Source organism: Bombina bombina, chromosome 1, assembly GCF_027579735.1.
Source record: "Bombina bombina isolate aBomBom1 chromosome 1, aBomBom1.pri, whole genome shotgun sequence".
NCBI classification, from domain to species: domain Eukaryota; kingdom Metazoa; phylum Chordata; class Amphibia; order Anura; family Bombinatoridae; genus Bombina; species Bombina bombina.
This window is the reverse complement of record NC_069499.1, coordinates 1,229,916,659-1,229,935,632: the sequence shown is the minus strand read 5'-3', so window position 1 is coordinate 1,229,935,632 and position 18,974 is coordinate 1,229,916,659. Positions and strand designations below refer to the sequence as shown.

At 36.1% G+C, this 18,974-nt stretch overlaps 1 protein-coding gene across 1 annotated transcript in view; it reads left to right on the top strand.

The window, feature by feature from the left end:
- HSD11B2 (hydroxysteroid 11-beta dehydrogenase 2) overlaps nucleotides 1-18,974 on the top strand; it is a 69,540-nt gene that overhangs the window by 42,164 nt on the left and 8,402 nt on the right. Inside the window, exons 2-4 of the mRNA XM_053700560.1 lie at nucleotides 1,130-1,342; nucleotides 5,070-5,255; nucleotides 6,247-6,384. Coding sequence (XP_053556535.1) covers nucleotides 1,130-1,342; nucleotides 5,070-5,255; nucleotides 6,247-6,384 — 537 coding nt within the window. The remainder of the gene's footprint in view (nucleotides 1-1,129; nucleotides 1,343-5,069; nucleotides 5,256-6,246; nucleotides 6,385-18,974) is intronic.

Below are 18,974 nucleotides of genomic sequence, written 5' to 3'. Positions count from 1 at the left end.
TCGTTACAAACAGTTTGTGGTTTTGTTTTTCTTGATTATAAAACTGTGCTCTGCTGCTTAGAAATTAGACAAACAGTTGTGTTAATGTAAAGTTTTAAGGGCCTATTTATGAAATATCTTGCGGACCTGATCCGACAGTGCGGATCAGGTCCGCAAGACATTGCTGAATGCGGAGAGCAATACGCTCTCCGTATTCAGCATTGCACCAGCAGCTCACAAGAGCTGCTGGTGCAACGCCGCCCCCTGCAGACTCGCGGCCAATGGGCTGCTAGCAGGGAGGTGTCAATCAACCTGATCGTACTCAATCGGGTTGATTTCCGGCAATTCCTGTCCGCCTGCTCAGAGCAGAGTTAACTGCTGTTTCTGGCGAGTCTGAAGACCCGCCAGAAACACGGGTCCACAAGCTCCGTTCGGAGCTTGATAAATGGGCCCCTTAGTCTGAAGTTTATATTTGTAACACTCAGTATGTGGATTTTATTTAAAATATAGGAAACAATCGAAAAAAATCAGCCTATTAATCGATTATGAAAATAATGGTTAGTTGCAGCCCTATTTTACACTAATAAAAGTTAATGATATCATGACCAACAAACACACATGCACACTGATCCCACAATGCCCCTTAAAGAGACATATGCACATCTCTACATATGCACAACAGGTTTATTGCACACACATTCCTTTTAATAGTGTGTAGTGATGCTAATAGGTAGTCGGTCAACATAGAGGTCAAGGTATCACCATTTTTTTGTTTGTCTTTAATTGTGTATTTTTTATTGATATAGCAAGAGATTAACAAGGCAAGTAATTATTTAGTTTTTAGGGAGACGGCCATACTGTGCTGATGCATTTTGTGATTGTGATCTCTTGAAAAACACACTGACAATATTGACAAACATTCAAAAATAATTATCTGCCAAAAAACAAACAATTGTGATCAGGCTTTGTTAAATGCTATTCTTGTAAAAATTGGCGCAATAGTGTGGGCAGATATAAAGCTTTTAAATGCGGAAATGTTGAACAAACAGTTTACCTTCCTTACCTAAATGGTCCTTAAAGAACTATTGCTTCTGATATAGCATGTGGTACATGAGTTTCTACATCTCTATAACTAACTTTGTCTTTATAGGCTGTGATACTGGATTTGGCAATGTTGCTGCCCATAAGCTGGACACTTTAGGGTTTTCGGTGATTGCTAGTGTCCTCAATCTTGAAAGTCCAGGAGCCAAGGAGCTCAAGAAGAAGTGCTCAGAGAATCTAACAATCATACAAATGGATCTTACAAAGCCAGAAGATATTCAAAAAGCTCAACAGATAACAAAATCAAAGACTGCTCAGACTGGTAGGTCGAGATTTATTTTCTGTTGTCTTACACATACCTTGTGCATTCCTTACCTATATTTCTCTACCATAAATAAAAAATGTATTACACCACCAATATATTTACTAGACATGTGCAGCCAAGAAAATTGTTTTGGATTAAATTTTCATTCCCCATATTCATGGAAATTCGTATCCCCAAATATTCAGTAGCAACACTATTCTGTATTCAATTAATTTAAAACTAAACAAATACAAATGCTTAAAAAGCTATAGGTGAAAAGTTTTAAAACCGCTTTAAAAAAAAAAAGGAAATTAATGAATACTGACAAATTTTGTCAGTACTTTTTGGTTTTCTTTATTGCTGTTGGTGCATTCATTCAGATTTTGTTAGTTAAAAAAAAGAATTTGATTTTCATGACAAACGTGCATTTGTCCGAAAAGTGCATATTTCTAATATTTATGGGGGGTTTCCAACTAGTACTAGTTACAAAAAGTGTATATATAGTAACTAAAAGACAAACTATTTTGAGCACTTTTATTATACATATTGTACATGTATATTTAATTTTAGATCTATTTATCTGCTTATTATATTATAGATTGATATTCCCTACTTTTGTATGCTCAGAAGACCACTAGCCTTTTGTTGCCTGTAAACTTAAACTTCCTGTGCCAAACCTTTTTGTGTGTTTGGCCACATATTTGATTTACTTTCTTGTGCTGTTGTTTGTAACTGATTGCTATAACAGAAGAAGCTAAAGAACATATTTTTCATGCTTAATGATTCTTAAATAGATGGATGATATATACAACCAGCGTCATGTTATCTGATTAGATGCTGACTTTAAGCTGAAACAGGACCCCAGATATCTGGTTAACAAAATAAGTTTATATGACTTTATAAAGCTACTTTAATGTCCTTTTCTAAATAAATAAAGACACTTACATTTACTATCATTAAAAAAAACATGGGTTTTAACTAAGCAAAATTACCCCTGTTTCCTTTTCCAAAAATTGAAAATGGAAAATGTTTTTGAATACTCATATTAGTGCCTGTACCCTGTCTGTATCCTAACATTCTAAATTCCTGTCAAAAGTGTTTTGGATTTCATCATTTTCCACAGAAGAACTAGATTCAACAGAATAAACAAGCACTACAAATCATACAGTAAAAAAAAAACAACTAGTTATAATAAATAAAACATTGTGAGTGCTTTCTGTATAACCTTAAGGTCACTGGAAGCTTTAACCACTTTCTGCCAGAGAGGACTGTAAGGCTATTAAGATATGTGGTTATATATCTAAGTGCTTTGTAATTTCAGTCTTTAGTTCACATTAACAGGTTGGATTTTCAGGTTACTGATCAGCTGATTATTTTATATGTGCTCTAGTACAAATATCCTAAAATGCTGGCCTGTTAGTGTGCCCTCAGGATTGGAATCGGGAAACACTGATGTATGGGAATAGAGAACCAACCTGGGGTTGCAGTAACCAGCCTTATAAAGTGCATAACCATATGTATAATATAGGTGGATCTATCTGAAACTGTTACTAGAATATGTTGTATAATTACTACTGCAACCAATAACCAGTTTAATTTTCTGAAAATAACCACTTTCAAAAATGTCACATCAATAATTCCAAGAATCCTATAATTATCTATTAAAAAACAAACAAGACAAAAACACCTAAAGGTTGAACATCTTTAATTCCATAAACAAGTATTGTTATATACTGTATGCTGCAGACACTAATCCACTGCACAGATGTGTTTAGCTTTGTTTCACATGCTAAGCATTTTTATTTCTCTCTATGCATAGGTTTCTAAACATGATTGTTTGTTTTTAAGCTGAAACCCACAGCTCAGACTGGGCTAGCAAACTGCAATATTGGGCAACTATAGGCAAATATGTGATAAATTACCAATATTCCGCTTACAATGAACTGTTGGTTTCTTTTATCTGTTACTGCTAGTCACTGGTGCTAGCACAGGCACACATAGAAACTATGTGTTCCTTTCACTGAGCCAGTATAAAAAAAAGTTCTTATATAATTTGCACATTTTCTTGCCTTAAAGGGATACAATATTTATGACACCAGAACTAGTATTTATATAAGACACTCTTTCAAAAAGAATGAGCTCTTGTAATTTTTGATCTTTGAACACGTTTTGAATGATTAGAAATAGAGCTACTTGTTTCTACTATTCTCTTAAAGGAGGAGAGACAAACTTGTTTTGAGCACAAAATGACAAACACAATTTTGACAACAAAATGACAACTACACATTTTTCATTTAGCTTTCTTCCAAAAAAAACATTTAACAATCTTCCACGTTAAAGGGACATGTTACTTAAAAGTGGTGCAGCATATCTATAAAAGCTGAATCACTGAACGTTTCTTTGTAAAGAAATATATTTTTACATCAATCTTTCATCAGTAGCCTCATCCCATTGTAAAGGGATTTTATACATCCAATCAGGATGCCTGCCCCAGGACTTGCAAAGGAGTGTGCATCTGGCATGTGCAGGTACATTAACTGTATACCTGTCCACAGTTTAAGTAAATTTGCGACTTAAAGCTTGCAAAATTATTGTGAAATCCCACAAGATCACAGTAAAGCATTGATGATGTTGTTTGGCTGTTTTTTACACCATGCAGATGACAGTAAAAAGTGTACATGAATGATAACTGCTCACAAAACCCTTAGTCTAGTGAGCTTAAAAAAAATTGAGATATGGTGCATTACTTTTGTGATTTAGCATTTGGTAACGTCCCTTTTGAATAAACCTTTTCTAAGGCAGTGATAGCTAACTTGTATTAAGTGAAAGTGTCGCACATTCCCCCATACATATGGCAAGAATAATAATGATCGCAAGCAGACAGGTTCTCATTGTTTGGCTACATTTATCATTGAACTTGAGCTTTCTTGTGCAATGCAGCTACCTGGTCTTGCACAATTGCTTGCAGGGAATTTCAATCACCCCAAACAAGTGATTGTTAGGTAAATTAATCTTGCTACCACTGATGTTGAGGAGGGGCAAAAGAAGAAGTTTCAACTAATTAAATTTGTGGCTGCAGGCACAATCATCAGCTTAATAAATTAAACTATATTTTAGTGAGAGAATATAGACTTCATCACACATTGCTAACTTAAAGGGACACTGAACCCAATTTTTTATTTTGTGATTCAGATAGAGCATGCAATTTTAAGCAACTTTCTAATTTACTCCTATTTTCAATTTTTCTTTGTTCTCTTGCTATCTTTATTTGAAAAAGGCATCTAAGCTTTTTTTTTGGTTCAGAACTCTGGATATCACTTTTTTATTGGTGGATGAATGTATCCACCAATTAGCAAGGACAACCCAGGTTGTTCACCAAAAATGGGCCTGCATCTAAACTTACATTCTTGCATTTCAAATAAAGATACCAAGAGAATGAAGAAAATTTGATATTAGGAGTAAATTAGAAAGATGCTTAAAATTCCATGCTCTATCTGAATCATGAAAGAAAAAATTTGGGTTCAGTGTCCCTTTATCTCAAATGTTTGCATAAATTGTTCAGCTTCTCTTAATACTATGCAATAATAGAATCTAACTTAGTAAATTAATTATAGGGTTGTTAAACTTTGATATCCCTGAGAATCGGTTGTGTGCCACTGAAGAGCATGTAATGTCTGTCCGAGTTGATTGCCACCTTTAATACTATGTAAAATATTTGTACTTAACTATTATTTTTAATCCAAAGGTCTTTGGGCTTTGATAAATAATGCTGGCTATTGTGCACACTATGGAGATGCAGAGCTGTCACTGATGTCAACCTACAGAGGCTGCATGGAAGTCAATTTTTTTGGTACGTTAGAGATTACCAAAGCCCTCTTACCACTGATACGAAGCTGTAAAGGAAGAATTGTGACCGTCAGCAGCCCTGCAGGTAAATGCTTATCAGTTCTCTATCATAGCATAAACACTTTAGTAACTACTAGACTTTTCTTTAGTCTTGTAATCAATTAACTTGCCATGCAAATGTGAAAACGTTCTGAATGCATTTACACCTCGCTTGTTGCAAACTTGCAATTATTTTCCAATGGCCAGGCTCCCTCTCCACTTGCCTCATTTGAAGATGCCAGTCTAGACCTGTTACTGGAGTAGAAAAGGCTATTCATTTTGCTTTGTTTTACTGTATATTACTTTACCTATCTTGAGGCTAATTAAGGACAGACAGCACATGTCCCTTTAAAATAAGAGATGTGATCAGGCTAGGGATACGAGTATTTTTACAATCTTCTGTACATTTATACATTTTGCAGGGGATCTGTTAATAAAATGCTTTCCTGTGTCTGCCTTACTAAGTAATTAACACATAAAAGTTGCAACAGGTGACCATTAGGATTGTTGCTTTATGTAGTTCACAGCAACACAGTAATCTTCTGCAACAAGGAATATCACTGTTTTTCTAAGTCTTTTCTAAGTATGGGTTCATTTCAATATTGAATAGAAACATTTTTTGCAAAATATATCATGTATGTATATATAAGCAATGTTTCTAGAACCATGTTATCATTTCAGGAGCATTTTTCAGCATATGCTTTGCTTACACTATACGGCAGCATTAAGTGATACCTGGTGAGAAGGTCAGCGGTAGCTTGCATATGCACAAACTCACTGATGATATAATACATGCCACCTCTTGGTCTCTTAGCAGGCAATTCGTTTGAACAGTGCATGATCAGCATGTGTGTGTAAGCTACTAAAATACGAATAGATTCTGCTAGATGCATATTTATTTATAGAAATATATTGCAAAATGCTTATATTCAATTCATGCATATTTCAATTATGCCCCTTTAAGTTTGACCAATATTCCATCTAAATTTCAGTATTATATTTGTTTAAATCTATATATATTTTTTTTACTTTGGTAGGTGAGCACTCTTTCCCTTTCTTGGCCGCATATGGATCCTCAAAAGCGGCACTGAGCCGTGTCATGGACATATTCCGTCATGAACTCATGCCTTGGGGTGTTAAAGTCAGTATCATACAGCCAGCATCCTACAAAACCGGTAAATAACATTAGCTACTTTTTAAAAAAAAAAAAAAAAGAAAAGAAATTAAAATGAAGTGTTACAAAAAGGCAGTCAAAATTGTATTGCATTTAATGTATCTTTTGGATTTTTTTTGCCTATCCATCCACTTGAGAAGGTTTACCATTAGGACATACTTAATAGTTTTAATAATTCATTTTGTTTTTTTATATTTGTTTAGTTTGCAGACTTTATTTATCAGAGACAGAATACACATTTTTGTAACCTTGATTTAATATGGCATTCAGACAGCCTGATTTGTGATGTTAAGGCAGAGAAGGTTAATGTGTTCTAGCAACCCCAATGGAAGGTGAAATGCTGCTTTTTGCTGGCTTTACTTTATTAAATCTGTTTAATGTCTAAATATTCCAATAAGCCATACAAACTTTTTTGTTCTTAAAAAAGAAGCACATTTATTATTTAACTACTCTCCTCATCCAGAAATACACAGATGTCTGAGATGTAATTTCATGAGCTTAAACTTGTTCCATCAATAAATGCATCTTGTACATTTTATGTCTGTTTGTGCTTTTCCCAAACTATTACGGAGATAAAATGACAGTCAACACATCTTATTCCCAAAAATGATTTATTATTTGAACTCAAATAACCAACAGTTGATTGTCTGCTAAAGATAACACTAGCAGAGCATTTGCAAAAGGGAAGAGATAAGTTTTGGAGATAAGTTCACCTTTTTGTTAAAGCAATTTGGTGTGATCTATGAAGTTTAAAAGGACATAAAAGTGTAAAAACAATTTATGTAATTACCTGATAAATTCATTTCTTTCATGTAATTAGCAAGAGTCCATGAGCTAGTGACGTATGGGATATACATTCCTACCAGGAGGGGCAAAGTTTCCCAAACCTTAAAATGCCTATAAATACACCCCTCACCACACCCACAAATCAGTTTAACGAATAGCCAAGAAGTGGGGTGATAAGAAAGGAGCGAAAGCATCAAAAATAAGGAATTGGAATAATTGTGCTTTATACAAAAAATCATAACCACCACAAAAAGGGTGGGCCTCATGGACTCTTGCTAATATGAAAGAAATGAATTTATCAGGTAAGTTCTTACATAAATTATGTTTCTTTCATGTAATTAGCAAGAGTCCATGAGCTAGTGACGTATGGGATATACATTCCTACCAGGAGGGGCAAAGTTTCCCAAACCTTAAAATGTCTATAAATACACCCCTCACCACACCCACAAATCAGTTTTACAAACTTTGCCTCCTATGGAGGTGGTGAAGTAAGTTTGTGCTAGATTCTACGTTGATATGCGCTCCGCAGCAGGTTGGAGCCCGGTTTTCCTCTCAGCGTGCAGTGAATGTCAGAGGGATGTGAGGAGAGTATTGCCTATTTGAATGCAATGATCTCCTTCTACGGGGTCTATTTCATAGGTTCTCTGTTATCGGTCGTAGAGATTCATCTCTTACCTCCCTTTTCAGATCGACGATATACTCTTATATATATATATACCATTACCTCTGCTGATTTTCGTTTCAGTACTGGTTTGGCTTTCTACAACATGTAGATGAGTGTCCTGGGGTAAGTAAGTAAGCTTATTTTCTGTGACACTCTAAGCTATGGTTAGGCACTTTTTTATAAAGTTCTAAATATATGTATTCAAACATTTATTTGCCTTGACTCAGGATGTTCAACATTCCTTATTTTCAGACAGTCAGTTTCATATTTGGGATAATGCATTTGAATCAATCATTTTTTTCTTACCTTAAAAAAATTGACTTTTTCCCTGTGGGCTGTTAGGCTCGCGGGGGCTGAAAATGCTTCATTTTATTGCGTCATTCTTGGCGCGGACTTTTTTGGCGCAAAAATTTTTTTTCTGTTTCCGGCGTCATACGTGTCGCCGGAAGTTGCGTCATTTTTTGACGTTTTTTGCGTCAAAAGTGTCGGTGTTCCGGATGTGGCGTCATTTTTGGCGCCAAAAGCATTTAGGCGCCAAATAATGTGGGCGTCTTATTTGGCGCTAAAAAATATGGGCGTCTTTTTTGTCTCCACATTATTTAAGTCTCATTATTTATTGCTTCTGGTTGCTAGAAGCTTGTTCTCTGGCATTTTTTTCCCATTCCTGAAACTGTCATTTAAGGAATTTGATCAATTTTGCTTTATATGTTGTTTTTTTTTTTTCTATTACATATTGCAAGATGTTCCACGTTGCAACTGAGTCAGAAGATACTTCAGGAAAATCGCTGCCCGGTGCTGGAGCTACCAAAGCTAAGTGTATCTACTATAAACTTTTGGTATCTTTTCCTCCAGCTGTTGTTTGTATTGAATGTCATGACAAACTTGTTACTGCAGATAAAATTTCCTTTAGTACTGTTACATTACCTGTTGCTGTTCCGTCAACATCTAATTTTCAGAGTGTTCCTGATAACATAAGAGATTTTATTTTTAAATCCATTAAGAAGGCTATGTCTGTTATTTCTCCTTCTAGTATACATTAAAGTCTTTTAAAACTTCTCTTTTTTCAGATGAATTTTTAAATGAACATCATCATTCTGATACTGATAATGGTTCTTCTGGTTCAGAGGTTTCTGTCTCAGAGGTTGATGTTGATAAATCTTCGTATTTATTCGTTCTTTACTTAAAGAAGTATTAATTGCATTAGAAATAGAGGATTCTGGTCTTCTTGATACTAAATCTAAACGTTTAAATAAGGTTTTTAAATCTCCTGTAGTTATTCCAGAAGTGTTTTCTCTCCCTGATGCTATTTCTGAAGTAATTTCCAGGGAATTGAATAATTTGGGTAATTCATTTACTCCTTCTAAAACGTTTTAAGCAATTATATCCTGTGCCATCTGACAGATTAGAGTTTTGGGACAAAATCCCTAAGGTTAATGGGGCTGTCTCTACTCTTGCTATATATTTAGCGGATGTTGCTGCAGCTTCAACTTTTTTGGTTAGAAGCTTTAGCGCAACAAGTAGCAGATCATAATTCTTTTAGCATTATTATTATTCTATAACATGCTAATAATTTTATTTATGATACCATCTTTTGATATCATTAGAGTTGATGTCAGGTATATGTCTCTAGCTATTTTAGCTAGAAGAGCTTTATGGCTTAAAACTTGGAATGCTGATATGTTTTCTAAGTTAAACTTTGCTTCCCTTTCTTTCCTGGGTAATAAATTATTCGGTTCTCAGTTGGATTCTATTATCTCAACTGTTACTGAAGGGAAGGGAACTTTTTTACCAAAGGATAAAAAATCTAAAGGTAAATTTAGGTCTAATAATCGTTTTTCGTTCCTTTCCTCACAACAAGGAACAAAAGCCTGATCCTTCATCCTCAGGAGCGGTATCAGTTTGGAAACCATTTCCAGTTTGGAATATATCCAAGCCTTATAGAAATCCAAAGCCAGCTCCTAAGTACCCATGAAGGTGCGGCCCTCATTCCAGCTCAGCCGGTATGGGGCAGATTACGTTTTCTTCAAGAAATTTGGATCAATTCCGTTCACAATCTCTGGTTTCAGAACATTGTTTCAGAAAGGTACAGAATTGGCTTCAAGTTAGGCCTCCTGCAAAGAGATTTTTTTCTTTCCCGTGTCCCAGTAAACCCAGCAAAGGCTCAGCATTTCTGAAATGTGTTTCAGATCTAGAGTTGGCTGGAGTATTTATGCCAGTTCCAATTCTGGAACAGGGGCTGGGGTTTTATTCTATCTCTTCATTGTACCAAAGAAGGTCAATTCCTTCAGACCAGTTCCGGTTCTATCAATATTGAATTGTTATGTAGGATACCAACATTCAAGATGGTAACTGTAAGGACTATCCTGCCCTTTGTTCAGCAAGGGCATTATATGTCTACAATAGATTTACAGGATGCATATCTGCATATTCCGATTCATTCAGATCACTTTTAGTTTCTGAGATTCTCTTTTTAGACAAGCATTACCAGTTTTTTGGCTCTACCGTTTGGCCTAGCATCAGCTCCAAGAATTTTTTCAAAGGTTCTCGGTGCCCTTCTGTCTGTAATCAGAGAACAGGGTATTGGTATTTCCTTATTTTGGACGATATCTTGGTACTTGCTCAGTCTTCACATTTCGCAGAATCTCATACGAATCGACTTGTGGTGTTTCTTCAAGATCATGGTTGGAGGATCAATTTACCAAAAAGTTCATTGATTCCTCAGACAAGGGTTACCTTTTTAGGTTTCCAGATAGATTCAGTATCTATGACTCTGTCTTTGTCAGACAAGAGAAGTCTAACATTGATATCAGCTTGTCAAAACCTTCAGTCACAATCATTCCCTTTGGTAGCCTTATGCATGGAAATTTTAGGTCTTATGACTGCTGCATCGGACGCGATCTCCTTTGCTCGTTTTCACATGCGACCTCTTCAGCTCTGTATGCTGAACCATTGGTGCAGGGATTACACGCAGATATCTCAATTAATATCTTTATACCGATTTTACGACACTCTCTGACGTGGTGGACAGACCACCATCGTTTAGTTCAGGGGGCTTCTTTGTTCTTCCGACCTGGACTATAATCTCAACAGATACAAGTCTTACAGGTTGGGGAGCTGTGTGGGGGTCTCTGATGGCACAAGGGGTTTTGGAATCTCAGGAGGTGAGATTACCGATCAATATTTTGGAACTCCGTGCAATTTTCAGAGCTCTTCAGTCTTGGCCTCTTCTGAAGAGAGAGTTGTTCATTTGTTTTCAGATAGACAATATCACAACTGTGGCATACATCATTCATCAAGGAGGGACTCACAGTCCTCTGACTATGAAAGAAGTATCTCGAATTTTGGTTTGGGCGGAATTCAGCTCCTGTCTAATCTCTGCGGTTCATATCCCAGGTATAGACAATTGGGAAGCGGATTTTCTCAGTCGCCAAACGTTGCATCCGGGCGAATGGTCTCTTCACCCAGAGGTATTTCTTCAGATTGTTCAAATGTGGGAACTCCCAGAAATAGATCTGATGGCTTCTCATCTAAAACAAGAAACTTCCCAGGTACCTGTCCAGATCCCGGGATCCTCAGGTGGAGGCAGTGGATGCATTATCACTTCTTTGGAAGTATCATCCTGCCTATATCTTTCCGCCTCTAGTTCTTCTTCCAAGAGTAATCTCCAAGATTCTGAAGGAATGCTCGTTTGTTCTGCTGGTAGCTCCAGCATGGCCTCACAGGTTTTGGTATGCGGATCTTGTCCGGATGGCCTCTTGCCAGCTGTAGACTCTTCCATTAAGACCAGACCTTTTGTCGCAAGGTCCTTTCTTCCATCAGGATCTCAAATCCTTAAATTTTAAGGTATGGAGTTTGAACGCTTGATTCTTGGTCAAAGAGGTTTCTCTGACTCTGTGATTAATATTATTTGACAGGCTCGTAAATCTGTATCTAGAGAGATATATTATAGAGTCTGGAAGACTTATATTTCTTGGTGTCTTTTTTTCATCATTTTTCTTGGCATTTTTTTAGAATACCGAGAATTTTAGTTTCTTCAGGATGGTTTAGATAAAGGTTTGTCCGCAAGTTCCTTGAAAGGACAAATCTCTGCTCTTTCTGTTCTTTTTCACAGAAAGATTGCTCATCTTCCTGATATTCATTGTTTTGTACAAGCTTTGGTTCGTATAAAACCTGTCATTAAGTCAATTTCTCCTCCTTGGAGTTTGAATTTGGTTCTGGGGGCTCTTCAAGCTCCTCCTTTTGAACCCATGCATTCTTTGGTCATTAAATTACTTTCTTGGAAAGTTTTGTTTCTTTTGGCCATCTCTTCTGCCAGAAGAGTCTCTGAATTATCTGCTCTTTCTTGTGAGTCTCCTTTTCTGATTTTTCATCAGGATAAGGTGGTGCTGCAAACTTCTTTTGAATTTTTTATCTAAGGTTGTGAATTCTAACAACATTAGTAGAGAAATTGTGGTTCCTTCATTATGTCCTAATCCTATGAATTCTAAGGAGAAATCATTGCATTCTTTGGATGCTGTTAGAGCTTTGTAATATTATGTTGAAGCTACTAAGTCTTTCCGAAAGACTTCTAGTCTATTTGTCATCTTTTCCGGTTCTAGAAAAGGCCAGAAAGCTTCTGCCATTTCTTTGGCATCTTGGTTGAAATCTTTATTTCATCATGCCTATGTTGAGTCGGGTAAAACTCCGCCTCGAAGGATTACAGCTCATTCTACTAGGTCAGTTTCTACTTCCTGGGCGTTTAGGAATGAAGCTTCGGTTGATCAGATTTGCAAAGCAGCAACTTGGTCCTCTTTGCATACTTTTACTAAATTCTACCATTTTGATGTGTTTTCTTCTTCTGAAGCAGTTTTTGGTAGAAAAGTACTTCAGGCAGCGGTTTCAGTTTGAATCTTCTGCTTATGTTTTCTTTAAACTTTATTTTGGGTGTGGATTATTTTTAGCAGGAATTGGCTGTCTTTATTTTATCCCTCCCTCTCTAGTGACTTTTGCGTGGAAAGATCCACATCTTGGGTAGTCATTATCCCATACGTCACTAGCTCATGGACTCTTGCTAATTACATGAAAGAAAACATAATTTATGTAAGAACTTACCTGATTCATTTCTTTCATATTAGCAAGAGTCCATGAGGCCCACCCTTTTTTTTGTGGTGGTTATGATTTTTTTGTATAAAGCACAATTATTCCAATTCCTTATTTTTTTATGCTTTCGCACTTTTTCTTATCACCCCACTTCTTGGCTATTCGTTAAACTGATTTGTGGGTGTGGTGAGGGGTGTATTTATAGGCATTTTAAGGTTTGGGAAACTTTGCCCCTCCTGGTAGGAATGTATATCCCATACGTCACTAGCTCATGGACTCTTGCTAATATGAAAGAAATGAATTTATCAGGTAAGTTCTTACATAAATTATGTTTTTCTTTCATGTAATTAGCAAGAGTCCATGAGCTAGTGACGTATGGGATAGCAGATACCCAAGATGTGGAACTTCCACGCAAGAGTCACTAGAGAGGGAGGGATAAAATAAAGACAGACAATTCCGCTGAAAAATTAATCCACTACCCAAATCAAAAGTTTCAATTTTTATAATGAAAAAAACTGAAGTTATAAGCAGAAGAATCAAACTGAAACAGCTGCCTGAAGTACTATTCTACCAAAAACTGCTTCTGAAGAAGAGAAAACATCAAAATGGTAGAATTTAGAAAAAGTATGCAAAGAAGACCAAGTCGTTGCTTTGCAAATCTGATCAACAGAAGCTTCATTCTTAAAAGTCCAGGAAGTAGAAACTGACCTAGTAGAATGAGCCGTAATCCTCTGAGGCGGGGATTAACCCGACTCCAAATAAGCAAGATGAATCAAAAAGCTTTAACCAAGATGCCATAGAAATGGCAGAAGCCTTCTGACCTTTCCTAAAACCAGAAAAGATAACAAATAGACTAGAAGTCTTTCTGAAATCTGAATAGCTTCAACATAATTTCAAAACTCTTACCGCTTCCAAAGAATGTAAGAATCTCTCCAAAGAATTCTTAGTATTAGGACACAAGGAAGGGACAATAATTCCTCTACTAATGTTGTTAAAATTCACAACTTTAGGTAAAAATTGAAAAGAAGACAGCAAAACCACCTTATCCTGATGAAAAATCAGAAAAAGGAGACTCACAAGAAAGAGCAGATAATTCAAAAACTGTTCTAGCTGAAGAGATGTCTAAAGGAACAATACTTTCCATGAAAGTAATTTAAATGTCCAAAGAAAGCATATGCTCAAACGGAAGAGCCTGTAAAGCCCTCAGAACCAAATTAAGACTCCAAGGAGGAGAAATTGACTTGATACGAACCAAAGCCTGAACAAAACAATGAATAACAGAAAGATTAGCAAATTTTTCTATGAAAACAGCACAGAAAAAGCAGAGATTTGTCCTTGCAAGGAACTTGCAGACAAAAACCCTTATCTAAACCATCCTGAAGAAAACTATAAAATCCTAGGAATTCTAAAAGAATGCCAAGAGAATTTATGAAAAGAGCATCAAGAGATGTAAATCTTTCAAACTTGATAATAAATCTTACTAGACACAGATTTACGAGCCTGCAACATAGTCATAGAAGTTCTTTGACTCAGTGATTAATACTAAGTACTAAGCGTTAAAACTCCATACCATCAAATTAATAATTTGAGTTCCTGATGGAAAAAATGAATGTTAAGATATAAGGTCTGGCCTTAATGGAAGTGACCAAGATTGGCAACTGGACATCCGAACAAGAACCATATACCAAAACCTGTGCGGCCATGCTGGAGCCACCAGCAACACAAAAGATTGCTCCCTGATGATTTTGAAAATCACTCTAAAAAGAAGAACCAGAGGCGAAAAAATATAGGCAGATTGATAACTCCAAGGAAGTGTCAATGCATACACTGCTTCCGCCTGAGGATCCCCGGACCTGAATAGGCCCCTGGGAAGTTCCTTGTTTAGATGAGATGCCATCAGATCTGTTTCTGGAAGCCCACACATCTGAACAATTTGAAAAACACATCTAGGTAAAGACCATTCTCCCGGATGTAAAGCTTGATTGACAGAGATAATCCGTTTCCCAATTGTCTATACCTGGGAAATGGACCGCAGAAATTAGACAGGAGCTGGATTTAGTCCAAGCAAGTATCCGCGATACTTCTTTCACAGCCTAAGGACTGAGTCCCACCCTGATGATTGACATACGCCACAGTTGTGACATTGTCTGTCTGAAAAACAATAAACGTCTCTTTCTTCAAAAAGAAGCCAAAACTGAAGAACTCTGAAAAATGCACGGAGTTCCAAAATATCGATTGGTAATCTCGCCTCCTGAGATTTCCAAACCCCTTGTGCTGACAGAGATCCCAGACAGCCTTCCAACCTAAAAGACTCGCATCTGTAGTGATCATGGTCCAGGTTGAATGAACCGAAGAGACCCGTAGAACTATATGATGGTGATCTAACCACCAAATCAAAGATAGTTGAACATTGGGATTCAAAGATCTAAAAAGTGATATCCTAGAATCCCTGCACCATTAATTCAGTATAAAAAAATGGAAAGGTTTCTTATGAAAATGAGCAAAGGGAATCGAATCCAATGCTGCAGCCATAATACCAAAAACTTCCATGCATATAGCAACTGAAGGAAATAATAGAGACTGAAGGTTCCGACAAACGGAACCCAATAAAATTGTCACTTGTCTGCTAGAGACAAAGACATTGACACAATCTATCTGGAAACCTAAAAAAGGTGACCCTTGTCTGAGGAATCAAAGAGCTTTTGATAAAAAGATCCTCTAACCATGTCTTGAAGAAACAACAAAAGTTGAATCGTATGAGATTCTGCAGAACGAAAAGACTGAGCCAGTACCATGAGACCGTCCAAATAAGGAAACACTGAGAACCTTGAAAAGATTCTTAGAGCTGTCACTAGACCAGAAGGAAAAGCAACAAATTGGTAATGCTTGTCAAAAAAAGAGAATCTCAGAAAATGAAAATCTGAATGAAAACAGAAAATTAAGATATGCATCTATTGTATCTATTGTGAACAAATAATGCCATTACTGACCAAAAAGGCAGAATAAACCATGTAAACTCCATTCTAAAAGATGGTATACTTATATGACAATTCAAAAAGATTTTCTATCTTTGAAATAATGAATAGTTTTGAATAAAACCCCCAAATCCTGTTCCTAAAAAGGAACTGGTATAAATACCCCAGAAAACTCCAGGTCTGAGCAGCGCCTTGAGCCCCAACGGGTGACCAGCCGTGCTTCACAAGTACCCAATACATATAGGACTGAAACACACTTCAGGAAAAGTGTGAGCCTTACTGGAATAGCTGGAATATGTTAGAGAGAAAAAAATACTTCTCACAGACGGTTTTACTCTGAATCCTATTCTGTATCCAAATCTAAGAAGTTTGGACCGAATTAAACCAAACAAATTTATTAAGAAAGTCTTAACCTGCCCCTTACCAGCTAAGCTGGAATAAGAACTGCACCTAAATGCAAATTTGGGGAGCTGACTTTGATTTTTAAAATGGCTTAAAATTAATGAAGAAAACTTCCAATTATAAACATGTTACTTGGGGAAGAATTTAGAATTCCGTTCCTTAGTAAGAAAAAAAGCTTAATATTTAGCCTTAGAACTCAATCTTGCAGCCCAGAGTAACAGTTGAAGAATTGAATCCAATTGTGAACCAAATAATTGATTACCTTGGAAAAAAAGAAATATGGAATTTAGAAATCAAATTAGCATTCCAAGATTGAAATCATAAAGTTCTTCTAGCTAAAATAGCTAAAGACATAGATTAAACCTCATTTGCGAAAATATCAAAAAAATGATGTCACAAATGAAATTATTAGCATGTTGATCAACTTAACAATGCTAAACAAATCATAATCCGATACTTGTTGCACTAAAGTATCTAACCAGAAAGCTGAAGCAGTTGCAACATCAGCCAAATAAATTACAGGTCTAAGAAAAGTACCTGAAAATAAATAATTTTCCTTAAATAAGATACAAGTTTCCCAAGGAAAAAATAAATACTATCTGCTATAGGAATAGTAGTATGTTAGCAAGAGTAGAGATAGTCCCATTAACTTGGGGGATCTTCCTCAAAACTTAAAACTAACTGCCGGCAAAGGATACAATTAAAAACCTTAAAGAAAGAATAAAAGAAATTCCCGGCCTATTCCATTCCCTAGTATCAGGAACTGGAAAAAAACCTCTGAAGAAACCACAGAAGGTTAATAAGCAGAATTTAAATGTTAGCTAGTCTTAATCAAAAGAACTAGTTACTTCAATATCCAAAATAATCAACACCTTTTCAACAAAAAACGAATGTACTCTATTTAAAAATAAAAAAGTAGATTTGTTAGTGTCAATATCTGATGAAGAATATTCTGAATGAGAAAATACACCATCAGAGAAGGATAATTCAGTATGTTGTTGGTCATTTGAAACTTCATCAACTAAATGAGAAGTTTAAAAAAGACCTAAGAATTTTATTAGAAGGCGGGATAGCAGACAAAGCCTTTATACTAGAATCAGAATATTCTTATAAATTCCTAAATATATCTTGTACATAAGATGTAAAAAGAATAGCAATAAATAATGCATAAATACTAATGGACTCTGCGTGTAAAAGTTTATCATAAAAACTTATTACATACCATAGCTAAATATAAACATTCATAATATTAAAATAAATGAACTTAGCTTTGGTAGGACTGATATCAGTCATCAGGAATCCCTCAGTATTTTCTGATACAGGAACAGCGTTTGAAATATCTTGCAATATGTAATAGAAAAAAACAACATATAAAGCAAAATTATCAAATTTGTTTCAGGAATGGGAAAAAATGCAAAACAAACAAGCCTCTAGCAACCAGAAGCAACAAAAAAGTGAGACTGAAATAATGTGAAAAAAATGGCGCCAAGTATGACGCCCACATTTTTTGGTGCCAAGTAAGACGCCCACATTATTTGGCGCCAAGTATGACACCCATATTTTTTTGCGCCAAAAATGACGCCCACATTTTTTTGGCGCAAAAAAACGTCTAACACACATGCGTCAAAAAATGACTCAACTATGGCGCCGGAAATGACGAAATTTTGCGCCAAAAAAGTTTGCGCCAATAATGACGCAATAAATTTAAGCATTTTCTGCCCCCGCGAGCCTAACATCCCGCAACATAAAAAGTCAATTTGAAAATTTTTGAAGGTAAGAAAAAATATTAATTCATATGCATTTCCCAAAATAATGAAACTGACAGTCTGAAAGAAGGAATACTGATTAACCTGAATCATGGCAAATATAAGTTTAAACACATATATTTAGAACTTTACATATAAAGTGCCCAACCATAGCTTTGAGTGTCATAAATAGAAATGAGATTTACTTACCCCAGGACACTCATCTACATATCGTAGATAGCCAAACCAGTACTGAAACGAGAATCAGTAGAGGTAATGGTATATAAGAGTATATCGTCGATCTGAAAAGGGAGGTAGGAGAAGAAATCTCTACGACCGATAACAGAGAACCTATGAAATAGATCCCCTAGAGGAAGACCATGGTATTCAAATAGGCAATACTCTCTTCACATCCCTCTGACATTCACTGCACTCTGAGAGGAAAACCGGGCTTCAGCCTGGTGCGAAGCGCATATCAACGTAGAATCTAGCACAAACTTACTTCACCACCTCCATGGGAGGCAAAGTTTGTAAAACTGAATTGTGGGTGTGGTGAGGGGTGTATTTATAGGCATTTTAAGGTTTGGGAAACTTTGCCCCTCCTGGTAGGAATGTATATCCCATACGTCACTAGCTCATGGACTCTTGCTAATTACATGAAAGAAAAAGGAATGCTCTAATGTGCTGTGCATGTATGTACACTGGTACCTAGCTGAAGACATCTAGTGAGCCACTGAGAATAGGCATATGTGTATCTACCAATCAGCAGCTAGATACCATTGATGCACTGCTGCTTTTGAGCCTAACTTGGTATACTTTTCAACAAAGGATACCAGGAGAACAAGTACATTTAAAAATCAAAGTATCTTAAAATTAAATGTTCCTTCTGAACCATGAAAATGTAATAGTGACTATCTTTGTACACCTAATCTGTACTACA